Source organism: Bactrocera dorsalis, chromosome 3, assembly GCF_023373825.1.
Source record: "Bactrocera dorsalis isolate Fly_Bdor chromosome 3, ASM2337382v1, whole genome shotgun sequence".
Taxonomy (NCBI): domain Eukaryota; kingdom Metazoa; phylum Arthropoda; class Insecta; order Diptera; family Tephritidae; genus Bactrocera; species Bactrocera dorsalis.
This window is the reverse complement of record NC_064305.1, coordinates 5,262,772-5,282,562: the sequence shown is the minus strand read 5'-3', so window position 1 is coordinate 5,282,562 and position 19,791 is coordinate 5,262,772. Positions and strand designations below refer to the sequence as shown.

The window sequence follows — 19,791 nt, the reverse complement described above, 5'->3', positions numbered from 1 at the left end:
ATTTAAGCAGCAGTGGACATTATGTGCTTCATAAACATATACTATACAATTTTGGTATTTAGCAACACCCGTGCCGCACTTGATATACGAGGTATGACAATTAAGTAATGAGACTGATTCCATAAAAACCGTATATTTGAAAATTATTCTACAAATCTGCCATTCCCATCAAAGTAGCCTCTTGGGCAGCTATACAGCGATTCCAGCGCGTTTTCCATGCTTCGCCTGGGATGTCCGCGACTACTCTCGTCATTTATATTTTCGAAGAATTCGGGTAAGAAATTCGCTTAAAAAAACGGTCCGGTCAGTGCCAAGAACAGAAAACTTCGCCAGTTGCCTTTAGCGAGGTCACACCAGTTGTACATCCCAAGTGCGAACAAGTCGCTATACACTTGGTCCTTCCATTAGATGCGAGGGAGCCCTTGCTTCCGTTGTTCAACCATGAGTCGAAGGAGTTCTTAGCTGGAATATCACATTCCAAGCAAACGACATTGTCTAACTAATGATCCTCATTGTCGTTTTTGATATCAAAGGCATCGTCCACCATGAATTTATTACTCTTTTACAAACCTTCAAAGCCAATTTTTACGTGTAAGTTCTCAAGAGACTCAAATGAAAGGTCAATCGGATCCGACAAGACATCGCAGCCGATAGGAAGTTGCAGCACTACAATGCTCCTGCTCACACTGCCTTTCTTGTGAACAACTACCCAACCAAAGCCGGCATCCCAACGCTTCCGTAGTCGTCCTACAACACAGATGTGCCCCCCGGACTTTTTTTTATTTCCTTGCTTGAAAAGGCCATTGAAAGGCAAGCATTTTGCGGCGACAGAGGAGATCCAAGCAGCATGCACCTCCATTCTCATGGCTATTTCGAAGACACCTTCAATTCTTCGAAAACGCACTGGCAGTGCTGCATCGAACCAGAAGGAGCATATTTTGAATGTTTTTAGAATTGAAACGATTGGTTCAATAAATTTCTTTAAAACGACTCAGTCCTATTACTTTCCGGACAAACCCTGTATAGCTGCCAACAGTGACGTGAATCCCGAGCTACCAACAGTGAAGCATGAATGTCTATATTATATGCGTTCCTCGTAGCTACGTACATACTCTTAGAATAAATTGTACCACTGTGGTTCAAAATAGTGGAACGTATCACTTTTACTTTTACTTTTATAAGGAAAAGGACACACTAGTGGGAATCACTCTCTCTAAAACCTCGTCTGGTATTGAATGGCTCGGATAAGCCCTTCCTGATTTTGACGGAGCTGATAGTTGTGCTCAACGTCATTCTGCGTAACCATATGAGTTTCGTAGGGATGCCATGGCGACGAATAGGCAGCTCCTATTAGTGCTGTCGCATTAACCTGAAATCGACAAAACGGTGATGGGTGTCGATCAGGGGTCTTCCCCAAGATTTGATGTATTTTCAAAATATGGTCTAAGATAGATCTTCCAGTTCTAGAGCCACGTTGTTAAAGAGCAATTAGTTTATTTGCAATGGGTTTAACTCTTTACACACTCTCTTAACTCTTTAACACAACACTATCGAATGAACTTTATGGCATATGCATATGCATTGTTCAGAAGACTGATTCCGCGATAATTATCCGACCAAATATTGCTTAACAGCTGTAACATGCGCATTTTCGGAACCTGCCGCCTGCTGTAAGCAAAACAAAATAGAATATTAAAAATAATTGAGGATGTATTGCAGGTCTTCTTTTAGTCAGAAGACCTTGAACCAGCGAATTTTGGTTTGTCTCGTTTTGATTAATTAAAGTTAACCAAAAAATGTATATTCCATATGAAGGCGTTGGAAAGTTTGTGAGACCCCTGGACCCAGCGATGCTTGTTTAAAGAGTCTGAAAAAACAGCATTTCCTGGAGATCTTCAAAGGAGGCATCGACGGTGGCTACTCATTCCACTCAAATTTCGATCCGATTAGTGGCTTATGGGATCCAAAATAGTTGACCTACAATGTTTTATAGTTAATTTACTAAGCCACGACAACTCAATAGTGATGTAAAGTCACTATATTCTATACCCACCCTTATATTTTTTACGAACCAATTTTGACTAAATAAAGTACTACCTATGTTACGCCAATAAAGAAGAAGCAGAAAGTAATATCAAAAATAACTGTAGGTAATATTAAACCAAATCAAAATAACAAGAGCAATTTTGTGCTTCCATATAAAAAAGTTAGAATAAACAATATAAAACATACCAAAAACAAAACAGCGCCTAAAAGCACGCAACTCAAATCTCAGCACAACAAAAGGCTGCGGATAAACAAATGCTTGTCTGGAAATTTGCACAGATTTGTTTGACTTGCAAACGTGCGTCAATCTTTGTACCCCCGTAACCCCACTAACCACTCGCCAACACGCAAGCAAGCAATTGCTTTCATCAGCCGCCTGGCGTGCGCTATAAACAGCAGCTCATTTACACATTCCAATCGCACTTAATCTCTGCGGCAAGGAATTTCCAGCGTTGCAATAATCCAGCGTCGGATATTTCGCATTTTCACAGCAAGCCGATTACCAGCCAGTCTCCCGATTGCCTGCTGCGTGGCACCGTTATTGCCTTGAACCGACTGCTTACTTTGCTCTACACACTTTGGCGCCCGCTGCGGTTACGCCTTTGCTGCACAAGTCGACAAGCCGCTGAATAGGCATGCAACTCATACCAAAGACACTTAAAAGAATTTTTCTACAACACACAACAACAACAAAAGTAAACAAACAAATAAACACGCTACGCACAGGCATTTGAGTAGCTCGTCGGAAAAGCGCAAAAAGGCGCGGCAAAAAGGCGGCGTAAACTTCGCAAACTTTATAGGTTCTTCGACGCTTCCTTTTGGATTTTACAAACTTCGAGGCAAACTTACCATATTCTGGGTATAATAATCTGTCTTAAAAATCTTCAATCTAGAACAAATAAAGTGCCGTTATACACATCAAATGTATTTTGATAAAAATTGTGCTCTTAATCGTTTCACGCCATCTAGCGGCACAATAATTTTAAGATGTTTCTTTTCTCTCTAATTTTCTTCTGTGACTAAAAATAACTGAGATTCGTCGAAGAAATATTTGAGTACAGTTTTAATTTAGATAGACCGTGAACATAAAGACACCCTCAACAATCTTGATATATGGTAAATTTACCCATATTAGGGAATATACTTAATGAAAAAAGCAGCAAATATTACATATATAAATCCACCACAACTTAACACAAGCTCAAACCCAAAAAGAATGGAGAACAAAACAAAAAATAAATAAACTAAATTCGCCAAAGAAGAGTGTCTGTCAAAATGCAATTAAATGTTAAGGCCATGCAAACAAAGGCACACCTACATACACACACACGCACAAACAAACACACACACACACATCCAAAGACACTTGAGAACCCAGCTAGACACAGCTATACACACACACACATACATCTAAGTAATTGCTGCTATTGTTTACTTAACGCCAACGCCTTAGTCGCATTCCGTCTGAGCCCTGCGATGAGCCACGCTGAGCGTTTTCCATTTAAGCTGATTGCTTTGCTAATTGGCCATTTTAGTCGCGTCTTTTGTCGGTTGCCGTTAGTTGGTGTTTTAGTTGCGGCTTTAGCGCTTTAGTATTAAGAATTTGTGCCAATTTCCGTTCTCCTACATTCGCCGTGCACAACTTGTGCTAAACTTTTATGTGTATGCCGCTGCTCTACAATTTCTTTTCTTTCTCTTTTTTTCTCGATTTTCCACCACGCAGTTGAAGGAGTATGAGCTGAGTGAAGTTTTCAACTTTGCTGAAGACGATCGCAAATATGAGACGGTGAAGACGCAAACACACTTGGAAGCGGAACATGAGTAAGTAGGGGGGAGGGAAGTGGTGTTTAAGTATAAGCTTGATTAAAAACGGTAGATATTAGTATTATTTTAAACTTTCGGTTTATTTTTTATCATATTTTGGGTTACGACTGAGAACAATATAGTTTTAAAATTTTATATTCAGCCTAAAGGTAGGCAATATTTTTACTGTGCCTACATTTAGGCGAACGTATTGCTGTATGATAAGCTCAAGAACTCGATTGTGAGTTTTTTGGTTTAGAAACTAAATTAATAGTTTTCTTATAACAACATTAGTAGTTTGATTTCGATAATATACTATTTTTAGTTTTAATATGTTTTTTGTAAGGAACATGACCCAAAATTTAATCCACGGTTACTTTAAAAGATTAAACTTTTATTTTTTAGATACTTTTCTTTCAAGTCTTTCATAAATCATAGGAACTAATGACAGCCTTGAATAAAAATGTTCTAACTTTCAAGATGAAAATAATTTTTTGAACTTAAAACTTTGCGTTTCGTCAAAATTTGCATTCAACATAGAACTTTCATGAGCTGATCAAGCATTTTGAGATGTTTAATCTTGAAAAAGATTCTCAGCAGCTAGTCTGTTATATTTTCGAGTATTATATTATGTATTTTACTTCTTGTTTTTCACAGCTCCACCATCACTAATAATGAGCTTTCGGCGAGCATTGAACGAGAGCGGCAAAATGAAATCTCCGCACAGCCCACATCAGTAACGGAGAGAGATCGCATACGATCGCGTTTGTTGGCTAAAATGAATCCAGGGTGAGTAGGCAGAAAATTTTAATGCATATTTTTGAATAACTTGAAGTATATATTACACTAAGAGAGATAACATATCGAGTTTGAGTTACCATGAAGTAATCTTGTCAATCAAGTGGGGATTTATTGTTCAAAGAAATAGTACCTGAAACTACGGCAACTCCGGAATTCCTCTCCTTTCTTTTCTTTACGTTTGTCCTATATGCACTAACTCTCTTCTACGACTTTCCGGTTTTAATAGCAATATACAAATGTCCTCTAATGGAGATGACTATAAGTCTAATTGAAAGCATACATGCTCGAACATAACATAAATATCTCTCTGACAAGCAGCTAAACCTCAATGGTGTCTTCCTGTCCTTAAGCAAATAGTAGGCCGTATTACTTAGTGTTTAGAGTACTTAGAATTGAGCGGATGTGATTTAGTGAATAATTTAAAGTGGTGACAAGAGTAGTTGTGCATTTAGTAGGAGGCTCATTTCCAACGTTCAACGATTCCAGGCACATAAACGAGCACTCACACATAAACATATATTGTACTTCTCTGTATAATCTCTGCAATGAAATGGAATGGTCAATCAAAGACTGGTCTTAATACCTCAACCCCTTAGGCAGCATAGTAACGTCACCCCAAGTAATTTAACAAGGACATGTTCATATTGTTGTTGTCACGATTTATCTATATAAAATACATCGAAATTGTACTTATATAAACTATATATGTATATGTACACATGCATATTTATTATCACTCTAAAGCCCAGTTGTTCGTTCTATCTACTGTAGCGCTACACATATCATAATTGGCTGAAATAGTGAAAAGAAAACAATAACATAAAAAACGGCCACGAACACGCCTCTTCCATGCTATGCAAATAGGTTTAGTGGCCTACAGTGCACGCCCACAAAATTGGCACACTAACTGGCCGACTGACTGACTTGCTAACCAAATGAATTGTCTATAAATAAAACTACTTTTTATGTGGTTCACTAACATACATGCTTTTGCTGAATACAAAATGCATAGCTATAACCACTGAATGGCGTGCTGAATAGCTGAATGACTTTTAGCTGTGACTGAAAAGCCAAAAGTCTTAGTCATAATTTATATGTAAGCTAGATAATATAAATTTTAGGGTTGCTGAATAACTGAAAATTCAGCTGAATTAACATTTAGTCAGCTGGTTGGTTTGAGTGGACTTTAATTTTACTATTTTCAGCCTTTTTTAGATTCACAGCTGAATAACTGAAAATTCAGCTGAATTAATATTTAGACAGCTGAATGGCTTGAGTGGATTTAAATTTTTCTGTTATGAATCTCATTTAGTTACACACGTTTTTAAATTACATAATACATAGCAAAAGCTACTGAATAGAGCGCTGAATGAGCTTTAGCTGTAACTGAAAAGCAAAAAATCTCAGTGATAATTAATATGCAAGTTAGATGAAACAAGTTTTTGTGTTGCTGAATAACTGAAAGTTCAGCTGAATTAATATTTAGTCAGATGAATGCTTCACTCAATTTTTTCTATAATAAATTATTGAAATTTTGACTAAATTTCGCTGAATAGAATGAACTGCCTGAACGGTAGTATGAAAAATAGTTATTCTAAGAATTTAAAACACATTTTTGAGTTCTTGAATATTTAAAAATTCACCTGAATTAATATTTAAAAGCTGAATGATTTAAGCGGACTTAAATTTTTCTATTATGTATCTTAATCGTGTTTAAATCACTAAAGTTTTTTCGAATTGGCTGAATAGAATGAACTAGCTGAATGGTATTAGGAAAAATATTCTAAATTTGCTTTTCTGTAAATATGACTTGCTGAATATTTATAAAACCTTTAAATTTAATTTATTAATTTCTAAAGAAACCTTAAATGGCAATATTAACTAAATACCTTAAAAAAATGCAGTTCAGTGTGTTGCTGAATAGCTGAATAAGTAAAGTTAATATGATTATTGTGCTACAAACTACAGCGCGAAAAACCAGCTAATTAGATTCCTACTTTGTACTAATTTACAGCTGAATACTCCGCTGAATAGCTGAATTCTTAACATTTTAGCCATAATAAAGTATAAAGTTTGGCCAACTTTCAAAATGTTCAGTATTTCGTTTTGCTTTATTTGCTTACAAAGACAATGAACTGCCTGGGTCTTTTGTAGAATTTACGAGTAGAACTCCATTCGTCTCACTCCCTGTCTTTTCATCTGCATTATTTGGCACGTTGCTCGCTCGTTCGCTGCTTACCGCCACTTAAAGGGTCAACAGCACCTGGCGGGACGTCGATACCACTACTTTCCAGCGCACCGTTCGCGCTGACTCTCTCCGCTGTTTCTTGAAAAATAAACAAAAATACAAAATTTGTTGGCAGCAACTTCCGCTTTGAATTTTTAAACGAACTAATCCGAGCGCTGAGACAACAAATCCAGGCAAGGATGTGCAAAAAAACATATTTCGCCGGCAGTTGATCCCACGCTGCACTCAGCACAACTAGTATAGACAGGGATTGAGTTGAAAAGGAGCATCGAATGAGCAGAAAAGAAAGCAGTATGAACTAAAAAGTGAAGTATCTGTTGAGCAGCACGAACGCAGTGTCGTAGAGTTGGAGAGTTGAAGAGTGGAGCAAAGAATAGAAGTTTATCACGAGAGAGAGGGCATTGTTATGGCAGTGGGAAGCGATGGTGGATGAAGATGGTGTGCGGTGTAGCTACTTTCTGTCGGACAGTGACGCCCATTGTCTTAAATTTCACACACAACATCTACAAGATTCCATTGTTGGCACTGGTAACCTGAATCCTTAATGAATAGACAACGGCAAAACCAAAGGCAGAGCACGAATAAATCATGCACAGGATGAAAAAGTGTCACTAAGTCACTGGTAAAAAAATAATAAAAAAATTTGCTAAAAAGAAAAAGCGTCAACATGCCAACTTAGCACCACTAAGCAAATACAAAGAAAGAAGCTACAAGACAAAAGGCAATATGCTTAAGCGGCGAACGTGTTGGAGTGCCAAAAACAGGAAAAACCTAATATCATTATACTCTCGACAAACATAATATGCTCATGTTTCGATGCCAAAAGTGTGTCAGCTGTGCTTTGCTGCTGAGTTGTGCATTTAACAACATCTTGACTTTTTCTTCTTTTTTTTTGTTTACGGCTTTAAAAGATTTGCTGTGCTGTGCTGTGCTATAAGGGAATGTCTGGAATGTTTGCATGAAAATCCGAGTAGTGCACATTATATATGCCAATATTTCGTGGGACCATTTTTTCTATTCGGAGTTCTTTTTGATTACCAAAACTGGAAGATCTTTCATCGTAAGAAACCCTTAGTTGAAGCGGTCGACAAAAATATGTTCAGTGATGACACTAAAAGCCGTCTGTGTCAAAAACTTTCTATGCAAATGCATGAAAGATTGTGTTTGGCGTTGCTATAAGCTATAAGTTCTCAAAATTTCATTATGTTTTTAAGGAATTTAAAAATACAAACAACGCCTCTCATAAGAGTAAGTTGGTCATTCTAAATTCAATCACTTTTATTTTCTTAATTTTATTTGTTTGAAGCAAGCAAGAGAGAGGTGCTGGAACACCTACTCTGCTTATGTCCGGTCTGCTTAGAGTACGGCTTAGACATCTAGGAGCTTCGCAGTTCAAAGGACTGGATGAAGTACCAGAATTACGTATCAACTAATATATTAAATATATATTGAACTTCGCAAAAATAGTTGACGTCCTGAACGGCGCAAACTTCGTATGAACAAACCTCCCTCTGCCATTACAAATGACTTATAGATCTATGCATGGCATGACAGCCAATCACTAGAGCTGCTTTTTTCCATAGTATTTTTTGAAAGATCCATTTCTGGCTCAATGGGTACGTAAATAAGCAAAATTGCCGAAGAGCAACCTGAAGGGATTTAAGAGCTGGCATTTCATCCAGAAAAAACAACGATTTTCTGGGATTTGTGGGTCGGTGGAATCATCGGTCCATATTTCATCAAAAATGGTGCCGGAGAGAACGTAACCATCACACCGACTATTTGATGTCTGAAATTGATCCGTGATCCCGGTGACATTTGGTTTTAACAGGACGCCGCGACACAAATCTCACCAATCAATGGATTTATTAAAAGAACATTTCAGTTAACAGATAATTTTACGTTTCGAGCCGATCGATTGTCCTCCTAGATAATGTGATATAACACCCTTAAAATTTTTTACTGTGGGGATGTCTAAAATCTAAAGTCTTTGCGGACAATTCCGCTTCGATTCAGGACTTGGATTAAACGAAGTGCTTGAACGCATAATCGAAACTCAACGGATAGACCATCTGAGACGTATCCGCGACCAACATTTAAAAGAGATAAACTTCAAAAATAAATGCCAAAATTAAAACGATTATAAAAATTTCCCATTAAATTCGAATTTCTATGTTTTTTCTTTAAAAAAGTAGGTAACCTTGAAATAGATCACTCTTCACGTACTTGAAACAGCTCATTGTTTTATTTTCACTTAAGCGGTTACATGGGATTCGTCGAGCAAACACGGCCTATGTCAACTTTTTTTCATAAGAAAAAATAGGCTTTTTATTCACATTTCTTTTTTATTCCAAAGATATACATATATTTGTTTATTTTTTAAGAGCTATATTATACCAATATACCATATATTATACCAATATAGACTTTTATGTGAAACTATAAATTTAATTCTCCCGAATAGCTAATAAGTTATTTATTTATGTTTTATGAGCTTCAAAAATTTAATGCTATTGCAAATATATACACAACATTTCAATATATAAATATATTCCAACATCTGCACGCCTTTTTGATAATTTTTATTTTAATGTTCGGCTTTGCGGTCGCTGCAGTCAGCTTATCAGTCGCAGGGAAGCACCGCTGAAGCATGCGTGTGGCTACCGCAAATAGAGGCAGATATATAACATACATACATACATATGCTTGTATGTATCTACTACTGAAGATAAGATAACACCATAAACATTTTTTATATATACTCGCACTCAGCCAAATATACATAAATACAAATGTGTATATAAGTACGCACCTGCATTCCAGTCGGCAAATGTGTATTTAAGCATTTAATTACCAATTGATTGATGTGCAGCAAGAAAGCAAGAAAAACAATGAAAATACGCCAAATTACTTTCATATTTTATTTCAAAAAAAAATTTTAAAAATACTAATTAGATTGTAACGGAGTGCCGAAATGGCAACGACACCTTCAGTCTCAGGCACGCTGCAGTAGCGAGCAGAACTATTGCTGTCATTCACAGCAGCAAAAATTCGACTTCAAACAACAGACACAGCGCACCATAAATACAACATTCATTAGCCATCGACAGCAGCGCATCTGCACACCCTCCACAGCACAACATGTCACAGCCGCCGGGTTATGGCTACGGCCCGCCACCAGGACGCGCGCAAGTCAACATCAATGTGGGACCACCACCGCGACCACAAGGCGCCAATGTGGTTATTGTCGAGAATGCGCCGCGGCCACCGCCGCCAACCGTGTACGTCAACGCGCCGCGACCACAGCCGACAACGGTGGTCGTGGAGAACATGCAACGGCCGCCACCGGTGATGACTGTCTCCACGTCCGGTGGTTGTTGTGCGATTTTGTGAGGAAAAGCAATAAATTAAACTAAATAAAGTTATTTAAGTGTAAAATTTATGAAAATCACTGTTTTTTGGAAGAAATTTATTGGAGTTCTGTATAAGAAAAAGGTGGAAATGTGGCGAAAGTGTACAAAGAAATGTAAAAATAAAGCGTAATATTTTTTTTTTTTTTTAAATTTTTTTAAATTTTATTAAAGAAATAATTTTATTTTCAGTAAAAAAAAATCGAAAAATGTTTATTGTTATCAATTATTCTAGTTTACAGCCATTTTGCCACTGTGATTTTAGAGACTCGATCTGAGGTTTGCTAAAAATGTTGTAAAAATTTCTTAACAAGCATGATTTTTTGTGTTTTAGTCTTGGAGTGTAGGCTTCAAAGCACCACTATTTACTAAAATGATATAAGCAGCTGTACGTGATGGATAATTTTTGAACTCAAATTCGTAGTTAGAACAGCCCAAGCAGCTGACAGTTCATACAAATAAATTTCATTGGAAAAAATAATGAATTTACAGCGGCTTTGTCAATGTCTGGTTACCAGCCCTTTTGTCCAGTTAATAGAGTTTTCCGCTTAATAGATTGTACTTAATATTCATCAACAAATTGTGGGATCGGCTAATGTACATGGTTATTGGACATGTCCCCATAATAGAGCGTCCATTCAATAGTGCACTTGCTATATTCTTTATTTTTGAATTGTTTTTACTATCCTATCTTCTAAGTTGGTTCGAACTGAACATAGTGTGCTAAATTTTGCTTAAATCGGTTCAGTAGTTTAGAAGTCCAGCGCGGACAAACAACGTGACACGTAATTTTTATATATAAAGATGTACATATCTACATATTTTTTGCACACAATTAACACTTGAAGTCGATTATAAACCTATTATGGCTTAAGAGTTTATTTTTCTGTTTGAAAAGTTAATATTTTTAGCTGAAAATATTTTATCTTTGTCTGGCTGGCAAATATTTGTAATAGATATTGTACACTAAGGGGTTTACATTCAGCTGATCGTTAACAAAAGTCGTTCAGTTGAGAAAAAAAATCAAAATATTTAAAGAAAAATGTAAGAAAATCCAAAAAAAAAATTCCAGAGTTGCTTTAGAGCCATAGAGTGTTTTGAGTTTTTTTTAATGAGTTTCTCCACTAGCGTGGTTTGATGGTACTAAGACACTTAAAAGTTGTCAAAAAATACGAGTATACCAAGAGTGGTTGAATAATATGCCAAGCGAAAAATTACCCCAAAATATTCCTTTGTTATGAGTCAAAACTGGTTTCAGCTGGGATTTGCACTGGCGACTCTATGATTAAGAGCAACAAACAATATTAACAACAGAGCGACCTTTTTTATAAGTATTAGCTTCTAAGATAATATTTCCACTCTTGAGGAATGACTAATAAATGTTAAGTATCTTCCTAAGCTAATATTTTTACTAAAGTCTTTTGAGCAATAAACTAAAGCCCTTAAGCAAGTTTAAGCATTTGTTTAAATCCAACGCATGTTTATGTATTATACTCTAATTAAGTCAGTTTTCTTCACACCAGATATCTTAGCACTACTCCTTGTTCATACTCAACATCATAAGATCACACAACAGCAATTATTACGCTTCGGTGGTATTACCACGGTCTCCGTTACGATGGTCGTTGGCTGCTGTTGCATACCACCATTCTCAACCACCACAGTTGTTGGCTGTTGTTGCTGCATTCTTTGACCACCACCCTCCATCACTACTGTCGTTGAGGGCGCTGCCCCGCCCATGCCCGAATTGACCATCACATTAGAACTAGGTACCGCTGTTGACGCTGAATTCACCACCACAGTCGAGGCTCCCTGTGGCTGTTGCACACCCGGCGTGTTAACAATCACCGTCGATGGTTGCGGCGGTGGTGCATTTACAATGACGGGCCCACTCATAGCCGAGGCGGCCACTGCACCCATCGCTGCACCAGCAACCATTGATGCGCCCAACATCATGCCGGCAGCTGGCAGTAACGGTGGCGCACCGCCTACTACAACAACCTCGTTTACCACAGGACGTCGTGGTGCATTCACATTCACGTTCACTTGCGTAAGTCCAGCTGCGGGCGGTGGTCGTGCTGGTCCGGGTCCCGGACCGCCCGGACCGCCGGGTCCACCCATACCAACCCTTGCTGGACCAGGGCCGCCTGCTGGACGACCGGCATAGGCTGGAGCGGGTCCACTCATTCCAGTCCTCACTGGTCCGGGACCACCCATGCGCATGGCGGACGGTCGCATTGCCATATTCATTCTGGCCGGTCCAGGCGCGGGTCTAAATCCACCTCCAATGTGTCCACGCATCCCTCTTTTGTGTTGTTGCCTTTGCTCTGTCTTTTTATTCAAATATTACTTCGAAACCTTAAAACCTTTTATATTCGCTTCGTGTGTGTTGCGGCCGAGTAATAACTATCAACTGATTGCTGCTTATGACTAGTTTCGAAATTTCACTTTCTTGGTGCGGAGCTTTTCAATATATGATCAATCAATCATGTTTGTAATTATGCATCGAATATGTGTAAAAAGTAGTGACGTCATCAGCTCGTGATATAATCTTATCAGCGCGTAATCGCGCGGTATATGAGCGCAATGATATAGGCTGGATCGGACTTGTTATTATTCTGGAAGTCTTTTTATGTGACACTGTCAGCAAGTGCTTTGAATAAATTCTCAAAAACAAGAAAAATATAAAGCATTATATCGGAACTCTGGAAACTTCAGCTCTAGATAAGATTTTTCATAATAGTTTCTTCGAATATCGATAGCCACACCGTCTTTAAAAGAATAAACCAAAGTTGTTTAACGAGTTTAATAATTTATTTAGATCTACAAATATTTACAAATACATAACTGTTGTCGACGGTTGCGGCGGCATTCTTTGAGCATTACCTTCTATAATCACTGTAGTTGAAGGTGGCCCTCCACCCATACCAGAATAACCAACCGGCTGTTGTGCGCCCGGCGTATTAACAATCACCGTCGATGGTGGTGGCGGTGGTGCATTTACTATAACTTCTCTGGGTCCACTCATAGCCGAGGCGGCCACTGCACCCATCGCCGCGCCAGCAACCATTGATGCGCCCAACATCATGCCGGCACCTGGCAGTAACGGTGGCGCACCGCCTACTACGACAACCTCATTTACCACGGGACGTCGTGGTGCATTAATATTTACATTTACTTGTCGAGGTGGTCCGGGCGGTCGCATTACCACATTCACCCTGGCCGGTCCAGGTCCGGGTCTAAATCCTCTGCCGGGTCCATGCATTTCTGTGTTGATAAGTTAAGGGATATTTACGTTGGCAATTTGATTAAATATTATTTCAAACGTCTCTTTCTTAGAGCTGTGTGTGTTTCGGCCGAGTTATAACTTTCAACTGTTCTCTGTTTATGACTGCACTAGAAACACTACTTTATTGGTGCAGCGTTTTTTAAACATACATATGTACATCTTAGTTCTTTGTTATTCGATTCAAATCAATCACATTTGTAATTATGCAACGAATAGGTGGAAAAAGTGGTGGCGTCATCAGCTCGTGACATCTTATTATCGCGTAATTGAGCTCTATATGAGTACATTGTTATAGCCTAGAAGAGGTATTGTATTGCATGTATAGTATTTATAAAGAAATGAGTAATAATTACGGAAATATTGTTTAAAGTAGACACGTTGCTATTCTTGAAACCTATTTGAATGACTATGCCAGCAAGGGATTTACAGCGATTGGAATTTTCGACTTCAGCTAAGGTGGGGAGTTCGGGAAAAATTGCTCTATATCTTCAATATTTTCGTTTGTTATGAACTCTTCACAGAATATTTTTGATCTATATAACATGACTTCTTAAGAACCGCATTTAAAAACTTGTTCGATGATTTTACCTACAATAGTTCCCTCGAATATTTAAAGCTTATTATCATAAAAAGAAAGGTTGTGAACTTATTCTAAATAAGACCTTTCTGAGCTTTTGTAGGGTCAGATGATAGTAAGTGTGAGAGGATTTTGGAACATGAAAAATTGTTAGTTTTTGTATAAGTATTCGAAAATTAACTCGTCTTGTTTGCCGTTCAACTGGCAGTTCTTCTTCTTTATTGGCATAGACACCGCTTACGAGTACTGGCGAGTCAACTGGCACTATTGCTTAATTTTATAAGCTGGGCTTGTCTATACGTACGTAAGTGTTGACTTTATTAGCGCCAAGAAACTGATTTTTTGATTTGTAAAATTTTCAACCTCCAACACATTTAGATGACAGTTAACACTTAATATTTGTCTATAACTTCCTCGGGAGGAGCAATAGATGATATGATGACAGTTGCACAATCACAGCTTTCCCCAGACTTTGATCATAGAGAATGGATTACGAACTCAGTCGATACTTATGTACAACTTCCTGCAGAGCTCTAAGTCAACGATTAAGTTGATCTGAAATGTTACGGACAAGCTCTTATGCTTCAAACCACTTTACTTGAAATAACAATAGATCCCTTGCTTTATGTAAAGAAGCTTAAAAACCACAAAAAAATTTCAACATTGATTTTTCGATTCGCCATAACTGTAAAGTGACGACCTTGATATTGTTGTTGTTGCAGCGGCGAAAAAAAATGTCTTAAGTAATTTCGAGGAATAATGCTGAGTTGACGGTCATTGACCGAATAAAATTCCGTTCCGGTTACTTACTGGTTACTTACTTACTTATTCATCAGTTATTTGTTCGAATTTTCGTCAACTGGCATGGTTTAATAGAAATATATGTAAAACATCGAAATAATGTGAAGAACATTAATGAGGCAGTCCATTACTTTATTATCTTAAACTCAACTGCATAAATTTGTTCCTTTTGCAAAGTTTATCGTCCTTCCAAGAGAGCAGAAAAGTAGCCATTCGTAGTCCACTTAACTACATTATTACAGTTATTGATCTGTTATTTCATCCTTATAATTGAGAATTGAACTGTCGTTATGGAATAATCCTGCTTTTGAACACATAAATTTTTCTTTCTTGTTTTTTGTAATTTCATTACCGCTTCATTTCGCTTTCTATTCACTTTCCATGCGACGGATGCAAACCCAATTTACTTAAGAATTTATTGCTAATAGAGCTGTGCAACAGAGCAAATTGAGGTGTCTTGTGGTATCTTCTGTATGTGTTGGTGTAAAGTGAATATGTGCGGGTTTCTGCCTTCAACTTGGATATGCATATGGACGAGTATATATTCGTTATTTCGTATTTACAATTTTCAACCCACAAGCAAATGACGCAGAACTTGAGTACGTTCATATTCCTACATACTCATAAATATATATATGAGGTGTGCAGTAAAGATTCTCGTTGCAAATTCAGGTGTAGGCGAAGGTATAAGGTATATTGGCTTTTTTTCTCTTTTTTATGTTTACCTTTTTTCATCTCGATATGGAAAGCAAGCTCTTTATTTGTAGGTGTTATGGCGTTAAATGAAAATAAACATGGCAGCTCACGACGCAAATTCAAATTGAAAATGAAATTTTACTTAGGTGTGCGTAATGTGAAGAGATAAAAGGTTGAAAGATTTAAGATTTCAAAATGAGAACTATGTGGACCTTTTTGAACAGAATTGTTTAACTAAGAAAAGGTTAGGTATTGAATTTTCGATGTGACGATGGACAAAGAGATATCTTTCAAGAAGGCATGAACTTTTTAGAACCCTTCGCTTATCGGATACCATCGATAACGCCTACACAAGAAAGGTAGTTGCTTAATATGAATGACGAGGAAACTTTTTCTTATTCTGAACATATATTATTTATCATATGGCAACACACAAGTTCAAATAACAAGGTTTTAAATAGGACACTACAAGAGTAGACCAATGCGGACAGCAAACGACGACATCAGTCGAAGTTATTAAAATTTGCTACCAAAATTCGGCGTAAGTGGCCTCAACTTTAAGAGCGCTACGTCCAATTTATACTTATCATAATCGTCCTGCCAGATCAACAACAGAGTGTCTAACGGAAATTTTTTAATGGGCCGGGGGTGTCACTGGGCCGCAATTCTTCCGTGATGATCAAGACCGATACGTAACTGTGAGTGGGAATCACTACCGTTAAATGATAACTGAATATTTTTGGCTCGAATTGGATAATATGGACTTGGCCAATATGTGGTTCCAACAGGGCGGCGCCACAAGCCACACAGCGAATGTCACAATCGATTTATTAAAAACCAAGTGTGGTGAACCTGTTATCTCACGAAATGGGCCAGTCAATTGACCGCTTCGTTCGTGCGATTTGACACCGTTAGATTATTTTCTGTGAGGCTACGTTAAGTCTATGGTCCATGACAACACTGTCAAGGAAGGACCTCTTAATGTTCCTATGCATATGCTTTCGGAGAAACCATCACTACAGAGGACTTCAATATGTTCCTTGCTAACCGGAAGCTGTGTTCGAGTTCATTATTCTGACACCTCTGAAGCTTCCAACAACGTTTCTTTGACCTTTCCCCATGAGCTGCCGGCTAGAGACTTGTCGCTTTTGTTGCGGTTATGTACTTGGCGGTTATCAAGGTCGTATGTGTAGTGTAGGAACACACGTTGTCGGGAGTTATACCTAAAATGTTATGATTAATCGGAATTTTAACGTCATTGACTCTAATACTAATATCCGGTCTGAGCTCTTTGGTCCAGTTGTAAATAGCTTACGCAGCTTTTAGCAGGTAGAAGCCATATTTTCAAACTAGACGTCACGGTTTGTAGAAAATAGTATTGCTTTACGTAGTAAGGGTCTCTTCTTTTCCGGTGGAAAATCATATGCAAGCTTAATAATGTGTTCCAGATTGATTCCACATGCTATTCAATCCAAGCAGCTTACTTCTTTTAATTTAATAGGCGCACGTTTATATACCAACTGACACCTTTTAAAAGCCACGAGTCAATCACTGTCACAGCGGCTTCAAAAGTAATATTGAAGCGCGGAATTCAAAATCGCGTGAAATTTTAACGCGTACGAAAAGCAATTTTTCACACCTGCGCAACACCTTTTCCGCTGCCTGTCCCCGAGTATATATTCGCGCCGATTGTTTTCAACACACTCAACGCCAATGTGTCAGCGCCACCACCGCTTCGCTCTACCAAATATTGATTCACCGTTTCCAATTGAGGTTAATGGAAATTGCGCGAAATTAATTTCATGTGAAATTGCAACAGACTACGCGATCTTACTGACACATACGCACACACGCAGAGATGTTTCAGTGTTTTTGTATGTGTGTTTAAGTAGACTTGTCAAAGCAACACACGCCAACCGGTGGGTTGTGTGCGGTGGGCGTTGAATCGTAGGGGACTAGGGCGCACTTACATTTTATTGCATATCATAGTCAACTTTATACACAAATACACACACACAAACTCAACTCACTCACTCACTTTTTCTACGTATTTCTGCTTACAGCTATAATAACAACAGCAATACCGCTGGCAACGGTAATACCGCGAATATAGTGCCGAAAAATGATAAAAATGCCATCATGCAGAACATCGCCAGCAGCTATCAGCGCACGGAGGTGAGCACAAACAGCAGCGCCACAGCCGCCAATTGGTTGGGTCCACTGCCGAAGCGGCGCCGCACGAAATCACGCACGAAGTCACGCGATTGCCGTGTCAGTCATTGGTCAGAGTGGTCGGCCTGCAGCAAAACGTGCGGCATCGGTGAGATGCATCGATATCGCAAGGTCATCCGGCATGGCAAACGCGGCGGACGGCCATGTCCTGCGCTGCAGGAGTCCAAATGGTGCGGCACAGAGAAGGGTTGCCACTCGCCGGCGACCTATTTCAATTGGTAAGTGCATTGCATGCAGCGCAGGGATTGCCAGCGCGTGGGTGTGTGTATGTGTGTGTGTGTTAATACTGCTGCGCTTGTGTATTTAAGACGCTTTGCGGGTGGTCCGCGCCTTAAATCTATATTGGGTACTGTTTGAAACGCCGGATTGACAGTTGGACAAGCACTGACATTCAGCCGGACAAAGATTGACAGTTCAATTTTTATGTGTGCGTGTGTGTGATAACAAGAAAGCAACGAGAAATACCAAATGTGTATTTAAAAAATGGAAATTTCAATTCGGATTTGGGTTTAATGCCCGCTGTGCGTTGAGTTGGAGGCTGCGGTGCTATGGAAATCTCTGGGTTATTTCGCGCAAAGCAGCTTACGAGCGCTTAAAATGCACATGTGGCTTAAAAGCAATTTTTATTTTTATACTTGCAGGTCCACCACATGAAGGACGCAGCGCAGCAAACGTAGTTGGTAAAGTAATAAAGTAATTAAAATAATAAAAATAATTTGAGGCAGGCAAAATATATTTGAAAATGTGGAAAATATTTAAATATATACAGAAATATATGCAAATAAATACTTACATATATATGAATGTAAAAATCGCAAAATATCTGTACGATCATACTCGGCTCGCTTTTGTAAGGGTTAATTTTTTTCTTTTTCTAACAAAATTTTGTAAAAACTTTCAGTATATATTTTTAGAATGTTGCGCATAAGCTGAAAAATTCGTTCGAAAAAAAAATTTAAAAATTTTTGGCTTAAAAAAAATAATATACATTTTTTTAATTTTTAGTAATTTATCTTTTTCTTTTGTCTTTTGAATTTTTTTAAATTCTTTTGAAAGAGGAAAATTTTAAACTTATTGTAATTAAATCTTTTAAAAAAATTTAAATTTTAATTTTTTTATGTTTATTAAAATGAAAAAAAAATCGCAAAAAAATATTATAAAAAAAATTTACTCTAAAATAAATATTACAAAAATTTAAATTTATTTGATCATTTTTCAATTTTGACAGCACTTGTCTTAGAATTTAGTTTTTTGCTTATAATTCTCTTAAGTTCCAAAATGTTTGTTTAAAATTATATAATTGTTGCAATTTTTATTTTTTTTTCTACTTTTTTCCAAAATTCAAACAATTTTTCAGAATTTAAAATTTTTGTTTAAATTTTGTTTTTAATTCAAAACTTTTTTTTTAATTCCCTAACTTTTTTTCGAAACTTCGCAAAAGAGCCATTTTTTCAAAAGAAAGAAATTTTCTAAAGAATTAAAAAATAAATTTAAATTTATTTGAAAATTTGTTAGTTTTTTAAATGTGAGACCACTTGTAAATATTTTCTTATAATTCATTTTTAATTTAATAAACTATTTGATTAAAAATATTTTTGGTGCTATTTTTGTTTTAATTTTTTTTTTCCAAAATTTAAAAAAATTTTCACAATTCGAAGTTTTCAAAATTCAAACAATTTTTCTCAATTCAAATTTTTAGTTTCAAAATTTTTTTTTTTCAGGTAAATTTTTTTGTAATCAAACATTTTTTCCAAAATTTTGAAAAAGAAATTTTTTTAAATACACATTTTTAGTTTTAAAATATTTTTTTCAAGATTCAAAACTTTATTTGTAATTCAAAATTTTTTTTCGAAATTTTGAAACTGAAAAAAGTTTTCAAAAAATCAAA

The 19,791-nt window shown here is 37.2% G+C and overlaps 3 protein-coding genes across 3 annotated transcripts; 1 reads left to right on the top strand and 2 right to left on the bottom strand.

The window, feature by feature from the left end:
* The first annotated feature begins 3,650 nt into the window (after nucleotides 1–3,650).
* Nucleotides 3,651–18,812, top strand: LOC125777868 (thrombospondin type-1 domain-containing protein 7B-like). The gene is made up of 4 exons (XM_049453947.1): nucleotides 3,651–3,867; nucleotides 4,507–4,638; nucleotides 17,735–18,121; nucleotides 18,545–18,812. Exons 2-4 carry the CDS (start codon nucleotides 4,628–4,630, stop codon nucleotides 18,555–18,557), a joined length of 411 nt encoding a protein of 136 aa, XP_049309904.1. The 5' UTR covers nucleotides 3,651–3,867; nucleotides 4,507–4,627; the 3' UTR covers nucleotides 18,558–18,812.
* LOC109579682 (transcription initiation factor TFIID subunit 4) lies at nucleotides 11,756–12,713 on the bottom strand. The gene has a single exon (XM_019991092.3). It carries the CDS (start codon nucleotides 12,607–12,609, stop codon nucleotides 11,866–11,868), a length of 744 nt encoding a protein of 247 aa, XP_019846651.2. The 5' UTR covers nucleotides 12,610–12,713; the 3' UTR covers nucleotides 11,756–11,865.
* LOC109579683 (DNA mismatch repair protein MutL) lies at nucleotides 13,101–13,675 on the bottom strand. Its single transcript, XM_019991093.3, has one exon. The coding sequence runs from the start codon at nucleotides 13,571–13,573 to the stop codon at nucleotides 13,142–13,144; it is 432 nt and encodes a 143-aa protein (XP_019846652.2). The 5' UTR covers nucleotides 13,574–13,675; the 3' UTR covers nucleotides 13,101–13,141.
* Nucleotides 18,813–19,791: the final 979 nt, after the last annotated feature.